At 41.5% G+C, this 25,394-nt stretch overlaps 2 protein-coding genes across 5 annotated transcripts in view; one reads left to right on the top strand and one right to left on the bottom strand.

The window, feature by feature from the left end:
* The window catches only part of sh3pxd2b (SH3 and PX domains 2B), a 29,263-nt gene extending 25,787 nt beyond the window's left edge, over nt 1-3,476 (top strand). For all 4 annotated transcript variants that reach the window (XM_044042273.1, XM_044042271.1, XM_044042272.1 and 1 more), the window contains 3 exons: nt 52-98; nt 202-327; nt 427-3,476. In XM_044042273.1, coding sequence (XP_043898208.1) covers nt 52-98; nt 202-327; nt 427-1,944 — 1,691 coding nt within the window. In that variant the 3' untranslated portion in view covers nt 1,945-3,476. The remainder of the gene's footprint in view (nt 1-51; nt 99-201; nt 328-426) is intronic.
* A 1,267-nt stretch (nt 3,477-4,743) lies between these two features.
* The window catches only part of stk10 (serine/threonine kinase 10), a 29,888-nt gene continuing 9,237 nt past the window's right edge, over nt 4,744-25,394 (bottom strand). The window contains exons 3-20 of the mRNA XM_044042128.1: nt 21,247-21,295; nt 20,538-20,687; nt 18,271-18,343; nt 17,151-17,345; nt 16,669-16,750; nt 13,987-14,121; nt 11,564-11,872; nt 10,964-11,359; nt 9,444-9,568; nt 8,738-8,861; nt 7,631-7,810; nt 7,445-7,537; nt 7,248-7,377; nt 7,008-7,132; nt 6,727-6,915; nt 6,497-6,622; nt 6,271-6,384; nt 4,744-6,090 (exon numbers count right to left, since the gene is read on the bottom strand). Coding sequence (XP_043898063.1) covers nt 5,950-6,090; nt 6,271-6,384; nt 6,497-6,622; nt 6,727-6,915; nt 7,008-7,132; nt 7,248-7,377; nt 7,445-7,537; nt 7,631-7,810; nt 8,738-8,861; nt 9,444-9,568; nt 10,964-11,359; nt 11,564-11,872; nt 13,987-14,121; nt 16,669-16,750; nt 17,151-17,345; nt 18,271-18,343; nt 20,538-20,687; nt 21,247-21,295 — 2,736 coding nt within the window. The 3' untranslated portion in view covers nt 4,744-5,949. The remainder of the gene's footprint in view (nt 6,091-6,270; nt 6,385-6,496; nt 6,623-6,726; nt 6,916-7,007; nt 7,133-7,247; nt 7,378-7,444; nt 7,538-7,630; nt 7,811-8,737; nt 8,862-9,443; nt 9,569-10,963; nt 11,360-11,563; nt 11,873-13,986; nt 14,122-16,668; nt 16,751-17,150; nt 17,346-18,270; nt 18,344-20,537; nt 20,688-21,246; nt 21,296-25,394) is intronic.

Raw genomic sequence — 25,394 nt, 5'->3', positions numbered from 1 at the left:
TGCGAGGAAATGTAAAATGTACTAATAACAAAACGTATTTTCCCTCCACAGAAGTGGGATCACGACACAGACCTCCTCCACGCAGAGATCTTACCATTGTAAGATTTGACGCCGCACAGATTCTCTCTAAAATATTCAGTTTCCTCTCAGCATGAAGCTTTTAAAATCTGTGTGTCTGTCTCTTCCTCTCGTGTCGCACAGCCACGTGGTGCAAACCTACCCAAGCCGCCCGTCCCCCCTCTGGTTGAGGAAGAGTTCTACACCATCGCTGATTTCCAGACAACCATACCCGACGGTATTAGCTTCCAGGCTGGATTTAAAGTCGAGGTGGGTCCAGACACACATTTAAACCATAATCATTGAATTTATAAATCTTGAAGTACAGTAAGATGACATCCCTTTCCTTTTTTTTTTTTCACCCACCAGGTGATTGATAAGAATTCCAGTGGGTGGTGGTACATCCAGATAGACGACAAAGAGGGCTGGGCCCCCGCCACCTTTATCGACAAGTACAAGAAGACCAGCAACGCCCTGAGACCTAATTTCCTCGCGCCTCTGCCCAACGAGATGGAGAAGCTGAGACTGGAAGACGGCTCGGGCACGGACGACAACTGGTCCAAGCCTTTGCCGGATGAGCCGACCACAGCCGCCGAGTCCCGGCCTAAGCTGAGAGACTGGAAAACTAGTGCCAACAAGGGAGGCTCCGCCTTCTCCGGGCCTCTGCCTCCAGCCCCAGCCGCCCCTCCAGCCGAAGAGAAGCCAGCTCTGCCACCGCGAAGAGAGTCCATCAATAAGAGCTTTGAATTGGAGGTAGCCGAAAAACCAAGGTCTGATCTTTCCAAACCGCTGCCTCCCAAACCCCCGGCTCCTGGGGTCATCATGCCTCTGGTTACACCCAAGCCGCCGCCGCCCTTCAAACTGGAGAAGACACCAGAGACAAAGAAAGAAGACAAGAACAAACCTCTTCATCTTCGGAACGAGATGGGCCTCGAGTGTGGTCACAAGATTTCCGCCAAAGAGGTGAAGAAGTTCAATTTGAAACCTGTGCCTAAGCAGCCGCCGAAACCCAAATCAGAGACGCAGGAGGAGAAACCAGAGGTGCCCGGGCCCTCAGTGTTCATGAAGCCCAAGCCAGTACTCCGGCCAAAACCTGTTCCCGCCGCCAAGCCGGATCCACCGGCCGAGAACAAGCTTGACATCACCAACCTGAGGAGCAAACTGAGGCCACCGAAGCCTGCGGACCTCAGCTCCGCGTCAGTGGAGGTCAACCATCAGAACGGCACCTCAGCAGTTAACAGTTCCCACCCCAGCTCACCCACGAGTTCTCCCCCCACCCACATCCCGACTCTCAACAACAAGTACTCTGATGAGCCCAAACTGCCCTTGAGACATGTTAACGGTCATAACCAGGATTGCTCTCCGCCCCCGGGAAAACCAGCGGTTCCTCCGCATAAGGAAGCCCCCCCACAGAGACCTCCCGCCATGGCTCCAAGGAGACCCCCTCCTCCAAAGAAGACTGACCCGTGCAGTCCACCTGATCTCAAACTTCCATCCACTCCCAAGGTAAACCAGGATATGCCCAAGGCGCCGCCCCCGCAGCTCAGCAGGCCGCCTCCCCCTAAACCCAAAGGCTTCGTCCAGACGCCCGCGAACAAAGAAGAGTCCAAGGTCAACAAAGTCCCGATTCCGCCCAAGCCCCAAATGAAGAGCGAGAAGCCGAGCCCGCCCAAGGACAAGCTCCCGCCTCTGCTCAGGGAGCCCAGTAAGGACGAGCTGTATTTAGCCGTGGCCGACTTTGAAGGGGACGAGCAGACGTCCGGCTTCAGAGTGGGCGCCGTGTTTGAGGTGCTGGAGAAAAACAGCAACGGCTGGTGGTTCTGTAAGAATGTAGGAGAAGACGTGGAGGGCTGGATCCCCTCCAACTACCTGAGCAAGAAACCTTAGTTCTCTCCCAACCAACCGTCGCCATATGAATAATAACAATAACAACAACAATAATAATAATAATAATAAGGATTTAGATGAACAAATTATCACTACTTTGTAGCTCATAGGCATTTTTTTGTTTTTATTTATAGGTACCTTTTTTTTTTATTGTTTGTTTTTTATAAAGGATGTTGTACCTAAACTGAACCAGCAATAACACGCGCTCTTATGGGAGCGTGTGATGTTTTGTTTTTTTATAAACGTTACGTGAGATATTATCTGCTTTTATTGCCGTGTGTGTTTGTTGTGGCGAGGTGAAGACGGTGGATTCATTCATTCATCCATTCATTCATTCACCTTGGCTGCAGTAAGTACACGTCCATGCCTTCTGTGATACGGTGCCTCTATACTATTATTATTATTAATATTATTATTATGATGATGCCAAGTGCTTCAGTGCTTTATAAACTGTATGCAAAACAAAAAAAACAATCTTAGACAAAGACTGCACACACACACACACACACACACACACACACACACACACTTTCCAGGGGACCCCAGTGGCTTTCTAAAGTGCTAAAACAGTTCGTAGCAGTATATGCCAAGTAGAAATGCTGTTTGTTGTAATAGAAAAACATGCAAATGTAACGCTTTTCCTTTTGAATTCACGTCGCAGTGACTTTGTAACGACTGGGCCCTCCGTCGCGCTCCTGTCTGATGAGTTTGCACACACGTCAATGTCACACTTTGTTTTTTATATCAAATATATATCACTGTGAGGACGAGTCTGAAACAACCTACAACATAATCGCGTCCTTTCACACCCTAAATAAAAATAATCAAGTGTGACTTTCTGTAGCAGGAGATATCAGGGGGGGATCCACAGTAAATTTGTGCAATGATATACAGTATTTTAAATGTACAGTCTGGACATTTTGGTGCTCGAGTAACAGCAAAGGATGACCGTTGTATAAAAAAAAATGTTTTACATGAATTGCTTGACTGGTCTCAAGCATGGTCAAAATTATTTTTATTGTACAGTAATAATAAGAAGTCATATCGGAACGATTGTGTCTCTTCTTCGATCCATCGATCGCTATAGGTCTGTAACTCTGTACTGGTTTTCTGGGGGGGTACGAACGGGAGAAAGAGCCAACAAAGGGAATTTGGTTACATGTGATAAATGTGTTACAGTGAAGAAAAAGTGTTAAAAAAAATGATTTGGGACAAATTCAGACAAGGCTACACGCTATAACAATCGTGTTCTGCTTCTAGTTGCTTTAATCGCCAAACACCACCTCCCGTTGTTATTGTGTCGCCAAAATAAAAGTTTGAATACACCTAAAATTGTATTATTCCGGTATCATTTACGTTGACTAAAGAGCAGAGAGGTACAGTACAGCACAAAGCAGATTTGTGAGATGGTCGATGGCGTCATTGTTGTAACCTTTATTTACTTTGTTCCTGTCTGTCTTCTGTATTTTCATTACAGTGAGTGAGTCCTTCTTTCTCTCAAGTCAATAAAGTCTCAAGATTTTTCAGTTCAACCGTCGCCGTGTGTTTGAATTAACTGCTCTTTATGGTGCAACAGTACAACATGCAGAGAATTCAGAGGAAGGCAACAAAAACATTCAGTTATTTTTAATTTACAGATGCTTCACAGTGGGGAAAACATGTTGTTGTTGTTGTTGTTGACCGAGTCTGCAAACAATGAAGTATGTTAAGAAAAACCACGAGTCGCCTTTAAAATAGACCAGATAAAAATACCCACTGTATTTGTCAGTGCTTGAGCCCAAAACCATAATTTTGACCGTTTTCCTTTTATCGATCTTTTTTTTTTTTTATAAATTATATTGACAGTATTTGAACATTTCAAGTATAAAAATAGCAGTTTTTTGTTTTTTTTTCAATAGCTTCCGTCAGGTGAGCCATGGTTCCCAACCTGGGGACCAAGAGATGGGGCACATTTGAATTTATAAAACTATTTATCATCAACATCTGATCACGTTCCTGTTGTGTGAGAAACAGAAAAGTACCAAAGACTCACTGGGATCAAAACAGGGGTTCAGGTGGGGCGGCTGGTTAGTCCTCGACACAAGCAAAGGGGGACCAAAAGAGGGGGACAATTCATTGAATCTTTTACCTATTTTCTCTGTAGCTCCCTCGTCATCCACGTATTCCATCTCTAATCATTTATTTTGGGAGAATGTAGCCCCGGCCAGTTTATTCAGATTGTGTTGTAATCAACTCAGACTGAATTTGAGTAAACGTTAAAATCCAGGTGTTTAATCATGTGCTTTGACTGCCACAGGTGTTAGAAAAAGAAAATCCCCACCACAGTCCATTCATTAGAAACATCTGCATTTATTTAGTCATTTACAACAGAGCGGTTCCTTCTGCTACACTTTCATTCACACTCACGATCCCTCCATACAAACAATATTATTCCCTAAACTTTATTTCTATATATATATATATATATATATATATATATATATATATATATATATATATATATATATATAGAAATATGTATGTGTGTATGTATATGTATATATATATATGTATGTGTGTATATATATAAATACACACATATATATATATACATACACACATACATACATGTGTATATATATATATATATATATATATATATATATATATACACATACATATACACACACACATATACATATATATATATGTATATGTATATTATAGAGACAGAGAGAGAGAGAGAGAGAGAGAAAGAGAGACATTAAACATGACCAAACACAAATTGTACAACTTTAAATACTTGAGTGACAGAGTGTGTGAGAGCGACGCGACATGTACCTGACGCTGACCTGACTGCGCGTCCGTCGTCTGCAGGTCAAACTGCTAAAACAAAAACAAGGCGGGCAACTCATTTCTACGTCGCAAACTTTAAGGTTTGAGCCGACGGAGACGCGCAGAGACGACGTCTTACAGCAGACGGACGTGTTGCACCCAAACAGAAATCACGTAAAGAGAGAGAAAATACAATAAGAATAACTTTAATCAACGTCGTCTCCGTCCAAAAAGCTGATTCTGGTTTAAATGTTTTCTATCATTTCCCGTCTCTCAGTGCAAAGAAGGCATAAAAAAAAAACAATAAAAACTCAAATTAGCAAAAGAACAGACATGTAATATTGCACTTTGGTTAGCAGGCAGTGTGTTTACTGCGCAATTAAAACACATAATACCTTCTTTTTTTTATAGAATAAAAGTATAGAAATAAATCCCCTGTAAGAACGTCCATTATATACTTTGGCTTCGTCAGTTCCCATCCAGTGTAACTGATTTTTACAGTAAGAAAACAACAGAAACGATAACATCACATCCACACTATGCCATTTATTATCATTATTAGTCCCTTCCTTTGTCGGTAAAAAATGTTATTGCTGAATAATGATTTAAAAAGTAAAATATAAACGTAGAAAACCTTGAAATAACAGCCTCACCCCCGAAATAATTTAAACACGATTGCAAATAATGAGAGAAAAACAGCCTTCATACCGTGAGTGTTTGTTAAAAGAAGAAAAAAAACATTTATATTAACTTTTACAGTGATAAATTTGGATAAGATTTTTCCTTTTTTCTTATCAGTAAAAATAAATACTTTGGCAGCTATACAACATGCGTCTGCTTTGGGGACAAGCAGGTGAAAAAAGCTAAGACAGGAAATAGGGACGAGGTTGTCAGGGATTCTTATATTTGGGTGTCGTTTTGGTCTCATTTGGAAGACGGCACTCGTAAGTTTGGTTAAACAAAAAGTGCTTTAGTGGAAACAAATGTTTCTTTTGTGTGTAAAAAATGAATTCCCTGTACCAAATTACAAAAAAACTACAGGGATTATCCAACCAAATTAGTTTGGTATCCTCACTAAAGTTGTTTTTTTGTTGTATAGAATCAGATTTTATTGAGTTAAGCATGAATCTCATGGAGGGCTAGAGAGTCAGAGGGATTATGGGATGGGGTAAATGATCACAGTAGCTGCTTTTATGTGGTCGAAGAGTCTTGGAAAGGCACAAACTTGGAGAGTTTATGTGGAGAGCTGGGATTCGGGCAATCGGAGATTTCACTGACCCTGAAGAAAGCCTCCTGCTCCTTTTTCTTCTGGTTCAGCTCTGTTTCGAGAGCCTGAGGCGGACGAAACCCAAAATACATCCAGGATTAGGAACAGGAAAACTAGGATTTTTGTATTTTACAATCTTAATTTCATGTGGATTTTATTTAGATAGAATTTGAATGATCTGGTCTCATCACTCTGTACTCCTACTCGTTATTACTGATGCTTCCCGTGTTTTGAAAACATCTCACCTTCTTTCTTGGTTTCAGTTGTTCCCGCCAGTCCTTCATCAGCTGCGCGTGTTGCTCGTCCAGATGTTTGAGCCTCTGCGTCTCGTTCTCAACCAACAGGTGACATTTTTCATTCTGGAGCACAATAGAAAAGCTTTTGTTACGAACTATAAACGATACATTTTGCTCGTTCGTTAAAAAAAAACAACACTTTTGGCCTTCAGAAACCAGACGAGAGATGGTTCACCTGTAGCTGCTGCAGCTCTCGGATGTTGCTCTCACACTGACCGACCATCTCCCTCATCTGGCTCTCGTGTTTCTGCTGCTGATGCAGCCGCTCGGATTTCTGACGCTTCTCCTCCTGCTGGGAAAACTAGAGAGAGAGCGACACAGAGGAGAGGGGGTGAGTAACTGTACAGAGACTTTCTTTTATGCTGCTTTACATATGGACGGTTCTCGTGGTCCTCCTCCTTTCACCTGTTTGATCTTCTCTCGGTCCTCCGAGGAGCTTCCCGTGGAGTGGATGCGGAGGCTCTTCTTGAACATGGCCATGCGGGTCTTGGCTTCGCCGCGCTGGATCTTTGGCAGCCGGTGCTTCTCAAGCTGCTGCCGACTTTTTAAAATCTCAATCATCCTCTGATTGTAGCACTGCATGTGCTCTTGCTCCTACGTTGACGAGGGAAACGAGATTTACATGAAACAAGAACATAAAATTTAGATAAATGTGAGTAGAATCGTACACGGTCCACTGGCTTTACCTTCTCGTGTTTCTTCAGAAGCTGGTGCCTCTGAAGGAAATAGCGATCTTTGAGCTGCTGCTTCAGTAACTGGTGTCTTTCATAGAGGAATTTCTCCTCCATGTCCCAGATTGTTGCTTCGCGCTCTTATCAAAGTAATCGGGAACACAAATTGTCAGTACTACACAAGCGCTACACAACAAGGATCAACAAAGAACAACAAGATATATGTGTGTGTGTGTGTGTGTGCGCGTTGTGTACCTCTTATCAGGTCTTGCTTCTTGTTCAGGCACTCCCTCTCCATCTCTGCGATCTCCCTCTTGTTGTTGGAGATGATCTTCATCAGCGTGGTGTCCAGGACGTTCTTCTGCTGGAGCAGGAATTTCTCCTCCTGAAACACGCGAGCGTGTGAGTTACGATGTCGACTACATTAAATCAAATTAAACGTGAGAACTTACGTCTTTGGTCTTGATTTCCTGGAAGGAATTCATCCTCTGTTTCAGTGTGTCTTTGCGCTGACTCCTCGGCAGTTTGTCCACAGACTGTTTCACCTGCAGACGGTAAACTCGGTTATATTCAGTGACTGTTGTCAGGATGTGGAGGCAGAATAAAAAGGAAAAACGAGAACATTCAAACACAAGTACCTCCTTTTTCTTGTGTTTCATCAGATCCTGAAACTTGTGCAGGTCTCGCTCCTGGTCCGATTTGATGCGCCTGGACTCATGTTTGAGTTTATCGCTGTGGTCGCCCTCCATCTTCTCCACGGCCTGCTTCTGATGCTTCTCCAGGTTCTCCAGCTCCATGTCATAGTGCTTCTTCTTGGCCTGCGATACACCGAGTTGAAGCATTGACACCGGGGATGTCACGATGACTCGATTTCACAATGAATCGCGGTATTAAACGCCGTCAGAAAAGCTTATGCCGGAAGCCCGGAGCCATGCAGGTAGTTCAGCACAACTCAAACGGAACGAAAACAAAAGTTACGCAACAACCGCGTGTTACAGCTTGTGTTTTTGTTCCATCCGAGGTGCAGAGTAGAGCCGTTCCCGATTGTTAGAGTTATTCCCTCCAACAAAGCAATGCCACGAATCATGCCGTGAAATGAGGAAATACGAGTAATAAGTTTGACCATCAGCGGGATAAGCACCCGGCTCTGTACGCCAGAGTAAACTTAAATTACGTTAACGTTCAACTAACATAACATTGAATCGGTAGGAAATTAAATTGAGTGTTACTTGCGATTAATTGTGTACGACGCGTGTTCGGCTTTCAGCGTAACGTGGCGAGTTAGACGTAATGCCACGTCCGTTTCATTTGTTACAAATGTATTTGTGTCATTGTAATTTAAACATGAAATAAACAAACCACAATAATAGATACATTTTATATCTGGCCACATACAATAAAATAAATGATCAAAACAATTTAAAATAAACCTTAACATTTGGTCTAGATAGAACAAAAAAATTTAAACATTTCCCTAACAGTTTAGTGTATTTGCTACATTATTTTGTTATGGTGGCATCAAAAGATATACATAAATGAAACCTATAAGCAGTGTTCATGTGATTTAACACATTCAAAGTGTTATGAAATCAATTAACGCATAATAATCGCGATATCGTGATTCATTCTCGGACAATAATTGCACCAAGAAAATCTATAATCGTGACATCCTGAATTGACACGATTCAAAATTGTGATATTGTATGTGATTACATCGTGTGTGTGTGTGTGTGTGTGCGACTCACATTCATGTCCTGGTCAAAGCGTCTCTGCATTTGTTCCTTCTGTGTTTCCAGCTTGGTGTTCAGGACAGCCTGAGCACGGTGCTCTTCCTTCTGCAGCAGGCGAAGTTCCCGCAGCTCCTGACGTCTAAAAAAACAAACAAAAGAAAAGTGAGTTTTTAACTCAGCACGTCAGCTACCGAGTATGAACTTAAAAATGGTTAGTGTTGCAAGAATAACAGAACAGTCACGTTAGTGGCATTATGCAAATAATGAAACGCAGAGAGAGTGAGTGGAAAACGGTCAACGACAACAAACACACCCAAGGTGCAATGGCATATTTCAAACACTAGATGGCAGGAGTGACATGGCAGGAACTCAAAAGTGCATTGTGTTCATCATCAACTAAACAAATCTTATCTAAAAGCATATTTCATATTTATTCAAGTGCTTTTTTTTCCCTCTTAAATCCTTTAGGATTATATTATTAAAAAAATCATCTAAACCAAAATCAGCAGCTTGCCACAAACAGTAAGATGTGTCATGAAAGCAACATAGAACAGGTCACTTATCACTGTGAGATTAAGTCAGAGCTCAGGAATGAACGGGCCCCCCGAGATCATGGCCCCCCATTTACGGAAAATGGAAAACAGATTTCTTTTACAGGAGTGAGGTGGAACAGGTGGAAGCACAGGGTTTATCTCGATGAGGGACGCAGACGTCTGCATACCTCAGGAATCTCATTTCCTCGTCTTTCTTGTGATCGTCCCCGATGATCTTCGAGGTGGTCACGCTCACCTCCACGCCGTCTATGACAAACTTCCTGGTTCGCCTCAAAGTCTTACTCGAAAAGTCCTGAGACACAGAAACAAAGACACAAGGTGTTTGACAGTTAGCTCGGAGCCTCTTTGCCTCTGTCTTTAATACCTTAGACATTTATGTTAGGTTTGAACTTTGCAGAAAAACAATAACAATAACATATACAAGTGTTACAAGTTTCTGATCCATGAAGTGATTTGTTTAACTTGGATTAAAGAGAGGAAGCTCTATGTTTGAGTGTTGAGTGACAAATGGATTAATAATCTTGTCAATCAGGTTCCACTGTAACAAAGGACTGACATCATCATGTGTCACTCCAAAGGGGGAGGGGCCATGCAGGAATGACAGCACAACCTCATCATAAAAGTATGACAAACATTCTTCAAGATTAAAATTTTAAACCCACACAAAAGTATTGTTTTATGACAATTAAACAGGTACAAGGTCCATTGACTACAGGAGAGGATGTGAACTGCAGCACAGGGCAACTATAAAAGGACGTCACTTCCTGGTTTATAAATAGCTTATATATAAAAGGAGAGGGCAGGAGCTCGGGCAGGGACACATCTCGATTGTGTGAACTACTGTCCACTCTCTGTCCCGAGACGCCACATGGTGCCAGCTACAGCTGAGCAAACAGCCTCCACAAGAGTTTGAGAGTCTGAGGCGACTGCTGACAGCTACGGGATTACAGGAAGTCTTTGACCTCCAGTCACTCCTCACTCATTTAAAAAAAAAAAAAAGTACACACTTTCACACTTTAATACGATATAAAAACACAAGACTGCACCTATACTTCTATCCTAAAAAACACAGACAGCTTATTCATTCTGCCGGCTTCACCTGCTCTGGAAAAAACAACAACAAAAAAAAAAAAACTACACATACTAGACCACAAACAGAGACAACAACTCAACTCACACACAATCACAGTCAGTCCATAAGCATCCAGAAGCAACTCGGTGACAATGAGCTGCATAGAAACGTCCTCTCACAGTGATGAATAATGAACTGTGTCCTCACAGATGCCACTGTTTGTGCCATTGACCGGAAAATGTTGCATATTTTGGTAAAAAAAGTGTCACTAACTCTCTCATCTGCCTCCTAACTTCCTATCTGCAATAGAACTGCGAGGCTTGAACATGTTTTATTGTTAGGTTCAAATAAAGTCTTGTATAATATACTGAAACTTTTAATATCACTGTATATCCGTATAGGCCGGAATAGTTGTTCCACGCAGGGGTTTTCATACTGAGGGAAGAAGCTGCTGTCTCTACTACTTTAACTGTATTTTTAATCTAATTTAAGCATCATAATCCTTTAAAAACCTCAGTATGACTTTATTGTCGTCTGTATAAAGTTGATATTAGATTCAGTAAAGTCGATTAGCAGTTTACCAAGTACGGAAAGATTTGCTTCTTGCTCACTCACCCTCGATATAGAGATGCTCTCAGAGCCCATGCTGCCAGCGTTGGAGAGCCTCTTGTTGATGATCCCTCCGTTGATATAAGGCGACACAGACTCGCTGTTTCCTCCCATCGACGTCCGCTCTGGGGTGTCCGGGTTCAGGCTGCCGTTTGTCCCGCTACGAGACTTGGGGAACAGCACAGGAGCAGACGAGCGTGTGGGAGACGACGCGGGAGGAGTGACCGCGGGGCTCGGCATCGCTGAGTCTCCGTTAGACATAATAACGCGGTTCCCCTCCTTGGTCACGTGGCCGTTTCTCGATTTGTCTGACGAGTCTATGAAGATGCCGACGTGCTCCTCAGACGCCTCGTGACGGGAGAGGGGCGGTGGCTGCTCCGTCTCCGGGGTCTCCACGGCAACCTTAAAAAGTTTGTTTTGCAGCGTTATTTTTAAAAAGACAAAGGCAGAATAACTGAATTGGATTCACACGATCAGATCAGATCAGATCAGATCAGATCAGTAGTATTCATGTGACCGTCACAGTCTGACGTGCAGCAAATGGCGTATATTTTAAAAACTAAGGGAATTTCAACGTATACAATTGTAGATGTATAGTCAGCACACCTTGTCCTCTGACGTGGGCGTACTCTTTCCATCCTCGATGCCAGAGTCTGAGCACGACGTTTTGGTCGAGGCCTCACTCTCAGACTTCTCCGACTCGAGGAGGACTTCTTCGTCCTTTGGAGGAAGATTGTGCCGCGGTAAAGGAACAGGGACCACCATGGCAGCGCCCGGCCGCTCCTCTGGTGGCGGCGTGTCCGGCTCGGCTCCCTTCCTGGGTACGGGTACCGGTGAGGTGGGGCTCGGGGTCTCCAGAGACTGGTCCCCTTCCATACTGGTCTGACTGGTCTGGCACGGCTCTTTGCCTGGAGACTGAAGAGGAAAAAGAGGTTTAAGTTAATGGTTTCCTCCCAAAATGTTAATGTTTCCAACCTTTGGTTTTAGCCTTGATGCTAATGGCTGCGGTGCTTTGATCCGCCCGCCCTGTGTGAAGTGACCTTAAGCTCGACTTTGGAGGAATGTGGCAGTCTTGCTTTCAGTTTTATAAAACTTGTTATAATTGTCAGAATCACAGTTTTTTTTTTACAATCCTAACTTCCTCTGTTGTGCGAATGAGACTCAGATCCAGATCCACTGTCTTGTCATCAAATAACACATTTATTTCTGTTTTAATGAGTAAAAAACTGCATTTTGGGGGTTGAAGTGGCCCTTTAAATGTGGGGCATGGCCTAGAACTACAGTACTGTAATGTGCGAAGGACTTAAGCCACCATTAGATTTGTTTGTTTTAGCAATGCCATAATGACCACATGTGATTACTCCTCTATCACCTTATTGGAACACATGGTTAAGGTGTCAAGTATTTAGTGACTTTACACTTAAACAATAGTTAACTAGAGTGGAACCCTCAGTAATATTGCTGGTAATACACGTTTCTGTCTTACTATTTCATGTTAACAAATTTCTGCTGCAGGGGTTTAACAGTGTGACATAAAAACAACAAAGCTAGTGAACCTTTTGCACATTATATGATGAGACCAAACACACATAAATAATTTATACAAATAAATTAAACTGCCAATGGAAATTTTGTCTTTTGGCAGCTTTGCATTCCAGTCACTAACTAATGACTCAAATTAGTAAAAAAGACTATAATGAACAACCGAACAACAATCGAAGATGGTATTTCAGATCCACAGCCGCTCCAAATACAAGTAAACAATATCATCTGGCATTTTTATGGTTAGCCGTAGCCTCTCTATTGCCTTGGCAGACATTTGTGTCTTGCTCTGTGTGATATACAGGAAGAGATAAACAGTTGGGTAACAGCTTGGCTGGCTTTCAGGGCCATGTCACCTTAAGTGTCAAACCTGCACAAATACTCTCAAGTCAGGTGAAAAAAAAAGAGCAATGTCAGCCTCACCAGACCATTTATCCTGAAGCTTTAATATGTTCCTACAACTGAACAAATGTTTGAAAAACACCAGCAATCGACAGCTTCCTAGAAAGATTACGTGGAGGATCATCCACACTTGAGGGACACTGGTGGAAAGGGAAACCATGTGTTTTCATTTAAGGCTCAGAGTATAGCTTCAGAACAATGTGTAACCTTAAATAATTTATTCCATGGGGGAGGAGGAGGAGAGGGGGTTTGTGTACAGAAGCAAAGTCAAATGCAGAAACTTATATTTAACCACGTGTGGGTGTGGCTGAATGTCAGTGTTCCTGTTTCTGTTCCTTTGTTTGTGTCGAGAGCTGGCGGTGACCTGATGTGTTCATGTTCACTTTCTTATTTTATGAATGGCTTCTGTAGATAACGACCTTTTACAGGGGGAAGAAAACCGTGGTCAACAAATAACGCTCTTCAAAACACAAGAGCTTTTATAATGTGTGTGTGTGTGTGTGTGCTCTTAAGGGCATGAGTGCATGTATAGGTGAGTGCATGTTGTGTGGCGATTATGTACATGAGCTCAAATATTTTCAGTCAAGGCTCCGAGTCTGCAGAACAACATGCCTGAGGGAATCAGGGCTGAACGTTCCATTGCGGTTATTAAATCTCTCTTGAAAACCAAACTTTTTTAAAGGTTAGCTTTTCAAAAGAATTTACAGAATATTTGAATTTAACTTGCTTTTTGTTTCTGTGCTTTTATTTTATTGTGTTGCTGTATAGCTTGAGTTTTAATTATTGTAGAACACTTTGCAACTTTGTTTTGAAAGGTCCTATAAAATTAAAACGTATTATTACGAGCTCCAACTTAATTATATCGTCTGGAGATGTCGACGAATGAAAAGACTTTCTCTTTTAACTGCATCTAATCTGTTTCCACTGTGGACCACACATTCAGAAAGTGGCACTTCTTCTTCTTCACATGTCAGCTTAATCATAGCGTCATCAAAAATCATTAAGGTCAATGTTGAATACTGAATATTGAAGCTACAGGTTAAGGCCTTCAGACATGAGGAGTAAAACGAAGGGACATTCGGTACCACAGTGAGCTCCATGGCGTCGTCCTCCTCGCCTTCCTCTCTATTGTCCTCGATTTCCTCCATGACCTCAGCCTTGGCCTCGGCCACCAGCTCCCGCAGAGGACGGTTCGACGTCACTGACCTCACGAATGGATGCTGTGCGACACGAGAGACACAGGGGCAAATATAATGGACAGTCAGACTTCATATTTTGGTGCTGTTTTCACAAAAGACACTTGTTTTGGTAAAATGCATCATCCATTGATTTGATAGCACTAGGATAGTGTAAGTGGACTCAAAATGACCATAAAATCAAATAAATGTTGGCGTCTATAGTAGTTTTCCATCTCATGAATAACAAAAGCCTTCGATTACAAGATGAGAATCTGTATACGTGTGAAGCCACGCTAAATCAAACCAAGTGAAAAGAAGGAAACAACATAAAAATACAACAACAAAAAACACTCAGGAGGAAAAGCTGCAAGAGACTTTCACTGCCGGGGGAAACCACCTGACCATTCCTGAACGGCAACAACAATAGCAGCGCTCCGATATAACTTTCCCCATTAATGATGCATTAACAATCCAGCATAGTGCCCTTAAAATAGAAAGATCTATGAGGTCTAAGGAGGAAAATATGCTTTAGTTTAGTCCAGAGTGCAAACAAGGCAATATGAAAAATAAAAAGCTAAATTAAAAGTTAAGTGCAGCCGGGATAAAAAGTCTCATCTATTATTCAGATGCTTTGCACTCCTTAATTGGAACAGCTGACAAAAGGGAAAAGGCTGTTTGTGTGTGTGTGTGTGTGTGTGTGTGGGTGGGTGGGCCTTGTCCTTTAGGACTGCATTAGTCTCCAGGTTTTAACTTCTCCAGTGACAAACAACAGACAGTGAATGTCTCATTGAGAAGCCACCTATAGCATTTCAGGGAATATCCATTTGAAATTAAACTATAGCTACTTATGACAGATATTTAAGGGATGCTCTGCACAAAAACAGATCATGGGGGCAGGAATTTAACGAACACAAGCTCAGCAACTGGCATAAAGGGCAAGGAACACTGGCGGATTCAAGACGTGCTTCTCATTCAGCCGACACACTTCCTGACTGCATGCCAGCAAAGACTGTCGTCGCCGTACAAACCTGTTGCGGTTCAGACCGACATGAGACCAGGAAAATGATAAGCATCTTGTGAAATGCTCACAAAAAACGTTTCTTTTGAATTTGTGAGACTTGGAAGAAGAGGGTGCAGTAGGTGTAAATAAACACCTACTGCACCCTACTGCAAAGTAAATAAATAAATAAGCCACTTCCTGTGTGACGGCATTTGAGTTTTACACCCGTGATTTAAATTAACGTATTTATCGTCTAGACGAGTAAAAAAAATCAAACAAAGAAACAACATATTCTCCTCTAAGATACTCATTTAATCAACATATCTCTTCATAGAGACTTCACAGAGCAACACAAGTCCTGCAGGAGTGAGTTCAACTTTGTTACGGTTGTAAAAAGTGAACTCAGATCTCCCAAACATCCTCCAGTTAAATTAAAGGGGGAAAAGTCTGTGGATCAGTGAAGCCTCCTCTTGTGTTTCTCATTGCACACGAAGCAGTGAATTATGGGGATTTTTTTTCATTTGGGGCTGGGTGTGAAAAGCTTTACAAACATGAACAATATGGCTTTATCAAAAGCAGAGGGTGCAGAGAAACTATCTGTGGTTAATGATTATCTTTCACTTACTTCCATCCAAATAACTGCATCACAACATCTGATTACTTTCAGCAAATGTCCATCATTCTAAGCACAAGCTAATGCTATAATTGCGCAGCTATCTACACTGAATGCTATCAGACAGCCGTTGGGAGCATCCGGCACGATAAACATCTTAAAACTTCCAGCACGGCACCAAAAATCTGGACCGCGCCTGTCCCCCTCCCTCCTCCTCCTCCTCCTCCTCCTCCCCCCCAAAAACCCCACCCCACTGGAGAGAGCGCATGCAGGATCCCCAGAGGAGCCCAAAAGATTTTCAGCGCTGCTCCCCTCCCAATTGGCTCGCGGTGTTGAGCTTGTGGCAAATCTTGGTCGTTCAATTGGCTGAGAGTGGGAATGTACATAGCTGGCATTCCCTCAGCTGTGGGATACAGACAGGAAACCGTGGCTCTGAATTTTAATAACCACTGCTTGCATGCTTTAATCCACACCCTGCTTCTCTTTTTTTTTTTTTCCTCTCCTCACTCCTCTCACTCCAGATTTTTGGATTTCAAGACAGTGTTGTCAAAGAGATATTAGATGAGTCTCTGTGTGTATCCTGTTTCCTTTACATTCAGCTTCACTTGATAATGATTAGCTTAGACTTTCCCGAGTATAAATCTTTTACACCATCCTCATCCTCCTCCTCCTCCTCCTCCATTTATTGCCCCCGTTATATCTGCTTTTCCTCTCCCTCTCATAGCCAGTGCCCTCATGGGGGCACCGCTCACTTCCCTGGCATAGATCATTCCATTCAGCTCTTAAAATAGCAGATTAAAAAGGGCTCCATATATATATATATATATATATGTGTGTGTGTGTAAGATAAGGACAGCTGAGCGAGGACAATGTTCCGTCATATATCAAAAGTGCAGCATTGTGTAAATCTCTCTCTCCCTCTCTCTCTCTCTCTCTCTCTCTAGGTTTATAATTGCACAGCGCGTCAGGGCCTTACCTCCATGAGTTGTGCCGCAGTTGGACGAGTCTCTGGGTTTTTATCCAAAGATCTCTTCAGGAAGTCTTTAAACTCCTGCGACCTTAAGTAACACAAGAAAGAATTCATCAAAAACCAAAAAAAGGGAGAACGAGGATGAGGGTGGGAAGGAAAGGAATGAAGGGACGGTTACGACAAAAACAAAAACACTTCCAGATACGTGACGTAGACAACAGATGACTCAGCTCCCCGTCCCAAGTCTCTTTAAAACACATGACGAGTTCACTTCTGCAGCTGTGAAAGAGTCACACTTGTGTGTAATGGATATAGAAACATTATGGTTTATATTGTGCCTCTCTGCTGAGCTGATGCTGTCGTTTCATGCGGGGGCAAAAAATAGACTCAAGTTTTACTGATGTCAACAGAAGATTAAAAAAGGACGTTGAACATGCAAAAATGTGCCCAAATCCCAGAAGAGAAGGAATGTTTCCGTGCGCCCTCACCACTTGTACGGCTGCTCCAGAGTGGGAGGCTCCGACTTGGCGATCTTCAACAGCACCCTCATGGGGTTGAGCTCGTGGTGCGGGGGTTCGATCTGGGCGAGCTCGATCAGTGTGATTCCCAGAGACCAGATATCTGCCTTGTAGTCGTACGGAGCGTCCTTCATCGTCTCACACATCACCACCTCTGGGGCCATCCTGAGAGAAAAGAGGCGGGATTATATTATTAGAACAGTCACTTTGTTTGTTTGTTCATGAGCAGGATTATCTATTTTAGCTTTATATATCTAGTAAAAAAATATATATATATTGAGCACTAGCTAAGATACATGTGACTACAGGTACATCTGGCCCTCGACTCGGATGGAGTTCATTTATTTATTCCTAGTTTTGGCTTTTGCTTTCCTTTAACATTGTGAGATAAGGTGATTTAAGTGTGATATATAAGCATTTTTGAAGGACTTTGTTATTTTCATTTACAAATGAACCTGAGTCAAGTCTTTTTTCTCAATTAAAAATGAAGAAATAATTGTAAAATCCATCAATACCATATAATAAAGACACATCTAAAGCAGCAGACTATGCTTTTTTTCATGATTTGAGTGTAGTATATGCTGTATTTTGCGAGTGTCAACATGAAGCACGCTTCTCCAGTCAGTGTGTGTTTGCTGACAATTTGTAAAGTCTCATAACTATAATCTGAACTTTTGGATTTAGTGCAAAGGAACTAATGTTTGCCCCCCCGTTGTTTCTTGTTGACTCTGCTTATCGTGCATTCAAGGGAAAGGTGTGTATACACACACACGCACACACACGCACGCACACACGCACGCACGCACGTGTTTCTACAATATTCTTTCCAGGTCTACTCGTCTAGTGTTGTGCAAGAGAAAGGCATGGCTGTGTTTTCATTGAGATGGGATGGTATGCCTGACGATGGATGATAACCTGGTCTGGTCAATGGTTAACAGGAGAGAACGGTATGGAACAAGGTTCATTGTGGTGCCTTGGAGTTAAATGTTTTTGTTTATAATATTGTGCTAATAAATCACTTGATAAGACTCTATTTTAGAGGTTTTTACTGTGGATAACACTGAGGTAAATGTGGCCACTTATCACTTACCAGTATGGTGTTCCAATGAAAGAGTCTCTTCTTTGTAGAGTCTTGGTGTTTTTCGCAGACACACCAAAGTCAGCTGCGAGGGTAGTAAAGTAAAAACAAAACAAAGATGATGTGAGAGACACGTTCGTGAAATAGTTTTGACAGAGAGACAACAAAGCAACAAAGAATCACCGTCTCCACAAAACAAGCTACCACAACATCCCTGACACGACCATCAGATTACAGGTGTGTTTTCACTTTGGCTGAACATGTTCTTTCCTTTGTAAGTAAGAATATTACAAGTGGTGTTGCCCAGTGCTTGGCAGAGGCCCTAGGATTTTACTCACAAGCCAGAAAAGGCTGCGGTGGTTTTGCAGGCTACAAATCAAATACCCTTGGACTTCCCAGTCAAACATATCATTTCTTCTGCTGCACTGACAAAAATACAGCCGCACATATTTGTCCTCAATAAGCAAAAATCTCACTCATGAGGGTGGAAACCAGAGGTTGTGTGCACTTGAGGAAGTGCGCTCCTTCCCCAACCTCTATGCTGCAAAAATATGCTGCATCACTGGGTTTAACCTACATCGAGTTCCCTGATATAATCAGTCATTGAGGGTGTGTTTCATTACAAGCATTACTGTGATTAAATGGAAATATTTCGACACGAGAACACGCCTAAACACACACCACCAGGAACTAAACAAGGGCACAATTAAAAGGTGCTTTTTTCCCCTCTTCTTAAATTCCCATCTTATTGTTCAGCAATTCTAAACACACTGTACCTGAGGATCAACGGTCTCTCTCAGTGTTTTATAAACACGAGTCACAAGGTTTACAGCAGGCTGTGCTGCACGAGAGAACACAATGTTCGTTGCCATGTATCAGAGGCAGGCAGGCGGGCAGGATTCATCACCCCAAATCAAGCCAGTTAAATGCTCCCTGGTTTGAATTAGCATGCAGTTAGATAAGTGTGGGGACTGCAAATGAGTCAGTGTCGTGATTAAATGGAGTTTAAAACAGGCAACTCCCAGTGATTATGTCGAGCTGTGGTGTCTCGGGGAAGAATGTGCAGCAATAGGAACTTGACAGGAAGCAGGGGTAAGGCTGTATCTAATGATATTTCACCATCGCTGAGTAAAGTCCATTATTTTCTTGATTAAATTGATCCTTTTTTTTGTATGAAAACAAAAAAAAGAAAATGTACACAAACCAAAAACATTCAGTTTACAGTCATAGAGGGCAAAAATAAACAAGAAAGCAAAGAAACAGATTAAATACTTGACATATATTCATTGATTAGTTGATTACTTATTGATTATCTGGCAAATTATAACTTTAGGGGGGAAAAAAAAAAGAAATTGTAATACAACCACAGACCAAATATCACATTCTTAAGACCCACTTATTTTTGTCGCTTGTTTGACGTGACAGCCACTAAATGTCACTTCCTTCCAGATGTGACATAGTGAAGAGCTGCAGAACTAAAAAAAAAAACGACCATGAGGACGGACTCACATTCTCGGGTGATGTGAAGAATGTGGAAAAACTCTTGAAAATAGTCAGTAAATAGAAATATGCTCGTTTTCCCACACACACACTGCTCGGTTACGATCCTCCTACAGCAGCACGGGAGGGGCTGAGTGTGTGTGTGTGTGTGTGTGTGTGTGTGTGTGTGTGTGTGTGTGTGTGTGTGTCATCTAAGCCAAAGAAACAACAGACTAGGTCAAGAGATAACCTGCAATTTGCTGACATAATGTGAACTTGTTCCACTTTCATCATTTTAGCAGCAAAAACCATTTCCCGGTGAATAATTATGGGATGTAAGGCAAGACAAATAACACCAGGCCCTGTAAATACGGTCTGCATGCAACCAACAATGCCCCCGAAGTTTCATTGTTTATTATTATCATTATTATTTCTGGTAATGTTATGACGAGGACTGGGTATCGTGGCCAATTTGCTAAATTGATTCATAAGGTTCTGAATCGAAAAATCAAGATTCGATTCGGAAGCCAACGTTAGCTTATTGTGATACTTTGTCAAGTTGTTCCGGAGGTTTGTAATATTTCTACAATGCCTGACCTCCGCTTGCAAACTACTGTGATTTTATCTGAGCTCCTCATCCTGTGTTGTTTTAAAGCCGAAATGATTCAAGATGTCAGACAACAACAACAACAACGAGAGAAAACATTAGTATATCACAAACCTACAGTGAATGTGGATTCAGATGCCTACGAAAAGCTTTTTGTGAGAGTAATAAAAACAAATAAAATCAAAGTCCTCACCAAGCTTGATGTCCCCATCCAGCATGAGAAGGATGTTGCCGGCCTTCAGGTCCCTGTGGATGATCTTCATGCTGTGGAGGTAGATCAGAGCTTCCAACATCTGCCGACACACCACCTTAATCTGCGGCTCGGTCAGCCCGCGGTCCAACTCTGATGAGGGCAACAAGAGAAAGGAGACAAATGATGCAGAGTTTAAACACAATAACAGAAAGACAGCAGCAGAGAATTCCACGAGAGGGTTTAAAAATCCACAACACGCGCGCTGCTCCGTCCATATTTGGAAATAAAAACGCTAAACCTGACATGATACAATCAGATCTCTGTACGATACTGTTGCTGGACAGATAATCCCAGATCAGAGAGGCTTTTCCACAGTGAGTCCTGCCCTGCGGACTATATTTCTATGTCGTCTGTGTTTGGTTAGCTGCAGAGGAGACGCAGACAGTTATGAGGATGTGGATTACCTACTGAAAACAGACTGGGGGGATTTCCCACACAGGAGGATCTGCTTTCTCGAGCTTTCAAGGCCAAGGCCTAGTGCGCGATCATAGCAGAGAGCTTCTACACATTACTGTGAGAAAACGCCGTCTCGATTTCTCCTACGGATTACAGTACACTTGTATATTGCCTCACGGTCACCGCTGAAGGGAAAGGTGTCACTGAACCTGACTCTCCGATGAGGTCAAAGAAAGACAGAAGAGGAACCTACCGAGCATTGTGGCATCCACAGCACCTCCAGGGCAGAACTCGATCATAATCTGGGAAACAAGTGGAAGGAAAGAAGGGGGTGAATTTTAACATTATTGTCATTTCCACATGCGTTATGTCGAAAACAAAATACAGAAAACAGAATAACAACGGAATACTAAATTAGGATACTGTACAAAGAAATACACAAGTTACCAATAAACTTTAAGGCTATTATGATTGAAAATGTGGCAATAAAATAAGTTAATTAATAACAAACACACACACGCCCACACCCGAGCACATCACAAATTTTCACTATGAAGAGTTCAACCTCTGGGGACATCGATTTAAAAATAAGAAAGAATAGTTTCTGTGCGTTGGTAACGCCAGCACAGCTTATAGGCTTGACCCATCGTTGCTTTGTTATACATTACACAGACACAGAATGATGAATCAGAATACTTTACTTTAGTTACAGTTGCTCAGAATCAAAAACTTAAGAAAGAAAGAAATTATAATACAAATATACACATTGTATATTTTGTTTATAAAAATATACAATAACCCTAACCCATGTCCAAACTTAAGTTTCAAGAAAGATGATGTATTTGGAGACGTTTTTTCACAGAGATAAAAGTACTGCAAAACACAGTATTAGTGAATATGAATATGAGAGAAAGGACACAGACACTTAATGCATGCAACTGCATGCAAAGAGAAAAATCATTATCTCCAACAGCTGGTTGTTGATGTTATTAAGTATCCGTCTAAATGTTTTTACAGCTTCAAATCCATGGACGACTGTTGTACTTAAAGAGTTTGGTATAGATCAACCGTCCTCACACACACACACACACACACACACAATCAAGCTGTACACACACCTCTCCTGTCAAAATATTTAATTCCCTACATGGTGTCACGTTGGTGAACCAGATCATCCAGTAATCCTATTCTATGCCACGCTTCATTTCTATCGATCTACTGACCTCACATGATGATGATGATGATGATGAGGTCAGGCCCAGCATACCTTTTGTGTGACCTCATTTTTAATTCACTTCCCCGTCAGTATAACAACAACAACAACACACTCATAGGAATCATCCAGGTACCGGACAGTCGGGCGTGGAGTTTCACTCCAGACAAAGCCATAGGGAGAAGTGTACAAAGTAGAAAAAGGTAGCACATGCACGCACGAGGCACGGAATTACTGCGAGAAACTCTGCATTCCTCTGCACACACGTAGTCACATGGAGACGCACATGCACACGCATGCACACACTGTCATAAACAGAAAATGATGAGTGTCAATGATGGCATGCGGCTCCACGTGAAACAATGTTCTTTTGTGGAGCGACAAAACAAACACTTTGTTTTGTTACGCGTTATCAAAAATGTTTCAGTTCATCATTGTGCATTTGACATTGTTAGGTTTCGTCTTAAATGGACAGTGGAAACATAATCATGTTCCACTGCTCCCATAGTAGCATATTTTCTACCTAGTATGTATTTTTGGTAGGGCTGAAACAATCACTCGATTAAATCGATTACGAAATGAATCGCCAACTATTTTGATCATCGATTAATCGTTTTTTATAGTGTTTTTAAGGAATTCAAGCAAGTATTCTGATTGTTTCAGCTTCTTAAATGTGAATTTTTTGGGGTATTTTGCTCCATATAACAAGATAATAAGAATTCTACAGAAGAGGATTAGGGCCACGCAGGAAATAAATAAGTATTGAATTTAAACTCCAAATTTCTGACTTTATTCTCAGAATTCCTTCCTCTTCCATAGAAATCATTCAGTTTTTAGCCGAGTTCCTGACCTTTCTGTGGGTATGCAGCATGTCTGTGTTTATTAAAGTTAGACATGGCTTTATGACGCATTTATTTTTGTGCGTGCGTCGTCAGGGAAGAAGAGGAGGTTAAAGTGTAAATACTGTAGTTTAAAAGGCAGTGTAGCGGAAAAAAGAAACTTAAGAAATCTAGAAAACAACACAACAAACAAAGTAACGGCAGGAACATCTCAGAAACTGACCACATCCTTATTCCAGGAACAATTAAACTACATGCCATTTTTTTTCTTTCCAATTTGAAAACACCCTCATTCTATACATTACGCTATGGGGCAAATGTTTTGACTTTCAGTGAACTCAGTTTGTTCTCCTCTTCCTCCTCCTCCTCCTGTCTGGAAGAATTCAAGGTGACATGTTGTGCTGCTGTGGAAAAATGTGTCCCGACTGGTCGAGCCGGTTGCATAGCATACCCACAATGGGCTGAACATATATGCAGGCACAAGATATTTTGTTTTTTTATACACGCACACAGCAAAAAATCAACCTTACGCAGAGTCAGTGTGTCACACAAGCCCAGTTATATACAGTCATATTTCATTTTTTGTTTACTCTCAAGATAATCTGGTTTTCGGGAACAGCTGCCAAGTGGCCATTATGCACTGCTTTCCAATAATACATCTCATTTGCCACCTCTTTATTCAAGCTGGATCAACTTTCTATCTACACTTTCACAATGATTTAAGGTAGTTTTGTCCGAGGTCTAAAGTAATATATTTGAAAAAGGCCATTCCCCAAACACCACTTTTTTTTCTTTCTTTTTTTTTTTTAAATGGACCATGAACACACCGTTCTCTGGCATTTCATTTTGACTAAAGCTTCAGTGACTTTGCTGTATGCAAATAGTGGCAACTGTATAATAAAGTTTATTGCACTTGTCTCTCTGTGTTTAAAAAGTCCAGTCCCGAGCCATATATATATATATATATATATACACACATATATATATATATATATATATATATATATATATATATATATATATATATATATATATATATATATATATATATATATATATACACATATATATACACATATATATACATATATACATACATATACATATATATATATATATATATGTATCCACTCAAATACATCTAAAGTGCACTAAATGTACATTTAACTATAACACACCACAGCAATTGCTCTGTCCAGTAGCAAAGCCGCAGCTCCTCTGATTAATAAATCAACAAGCTGCACCATCAACAATTTTCATGGAGAAATACATTGCTCATGGGGAAAACTGCTGAGCACTGATGTGAAATCATGTTCGCCTCGATAAAGTCGTGGCGTGGCAGCGTTACATCAAAACCTCGGCCAAAGTAAAAAACGCTCTGCATGAATGGATACAAATGTACTGTCCTGTTCATTCCTCTCTCAGTGTGCTGATGTCAGCAATGCCATCTCATGATAAAGGCTCTCTTTTTTCTCACTCTGCTCTGTACTGCAGGCCACGCTGACTCACTCGCCTCAAGACCAGATTGTTTCTGAAAAAGGAACAAACAGCCCTTCACTTTCTGTCTCTCTCTTTCTTCCTCTGTCGCTCTCTCGCTCAGTAGAAAGCAGAAGGGGTGGGACGGCAGTGGAATGCCTATAGTCCACCCAACCAGAGGTTACTGAAGCCTGACCGCCGACCACTCGGCCAACTGTTTAAAGTTTGAAAAATGTGACACAAACACACTGTTGCTTGTCCACTCTGACATCGCTTCACAAAAATGTTCAACTGTTGCCCTTGTGTCCATTTTGGCTCGAAGCCTCTACACAAATACAAGTATCTGAAAATAAGATGATAGAGTGAAACACACATTTGACTTTAGAGCTGAAACAATTACTCAATTATTAATCCATCACTAAATGAATCGTCAACTATTTCGATAATCGATTCATCGGTTTGAGGGTTTTTTCATGATTAAAACGAGATTTCTGATTGTGTCAGCTTATTAAATGTGAATCATTTCAAGTTTCTGTCATTTTTCAGCTTCTTAAATGTGAATATTTTCTAGTTTGTCATTTTTCAGCTTTTTAAATGTGAATATTTTTTAGTTTCTATGATTTTTCGGCTTCTTAAATCATTAAAACTGAATCATTTTGTTATTTGCAGTGGTCACAAAGAGTCTAGCGTTGACTGATGAGGGACGTTCACCTTCCAGGCTCAGGAATTCCAGCTATGGCCAACACCACCATTAACAGCTTCTGAGGCTGTGACACAGCTGTGTGTTTGTGTTTGTGTGTCCACTGTAGTTCTGAGTAGTTTAATGTTTCTATTATTTGTGGTTTTTAATAATAAGCCATTTATGGTTTGCAT

The sequence above is a fragment of the Solea senegalensis genome, linkage group LG13 (genome assembly GCF_019176455.1).
Source record: "Solea senegalensis isolate Sse05_10M linkage group LG13, IFAPA_SoseM_1, whole genome shotgun sequence".
In the NCBI taxonomy this organism is placed as follows: domain Eukaryota; kingdom Metazoa; phylum Chordata; class Actinopteri; order Pleuronectiformes; family Soleidae; genus Solea; species Solea senegalensis.
The sequence above is the reverse complement of the archived record's forward strand: the minus strand, read 5'-3'. Positions and strand labels throughout refer to the sequence as shown.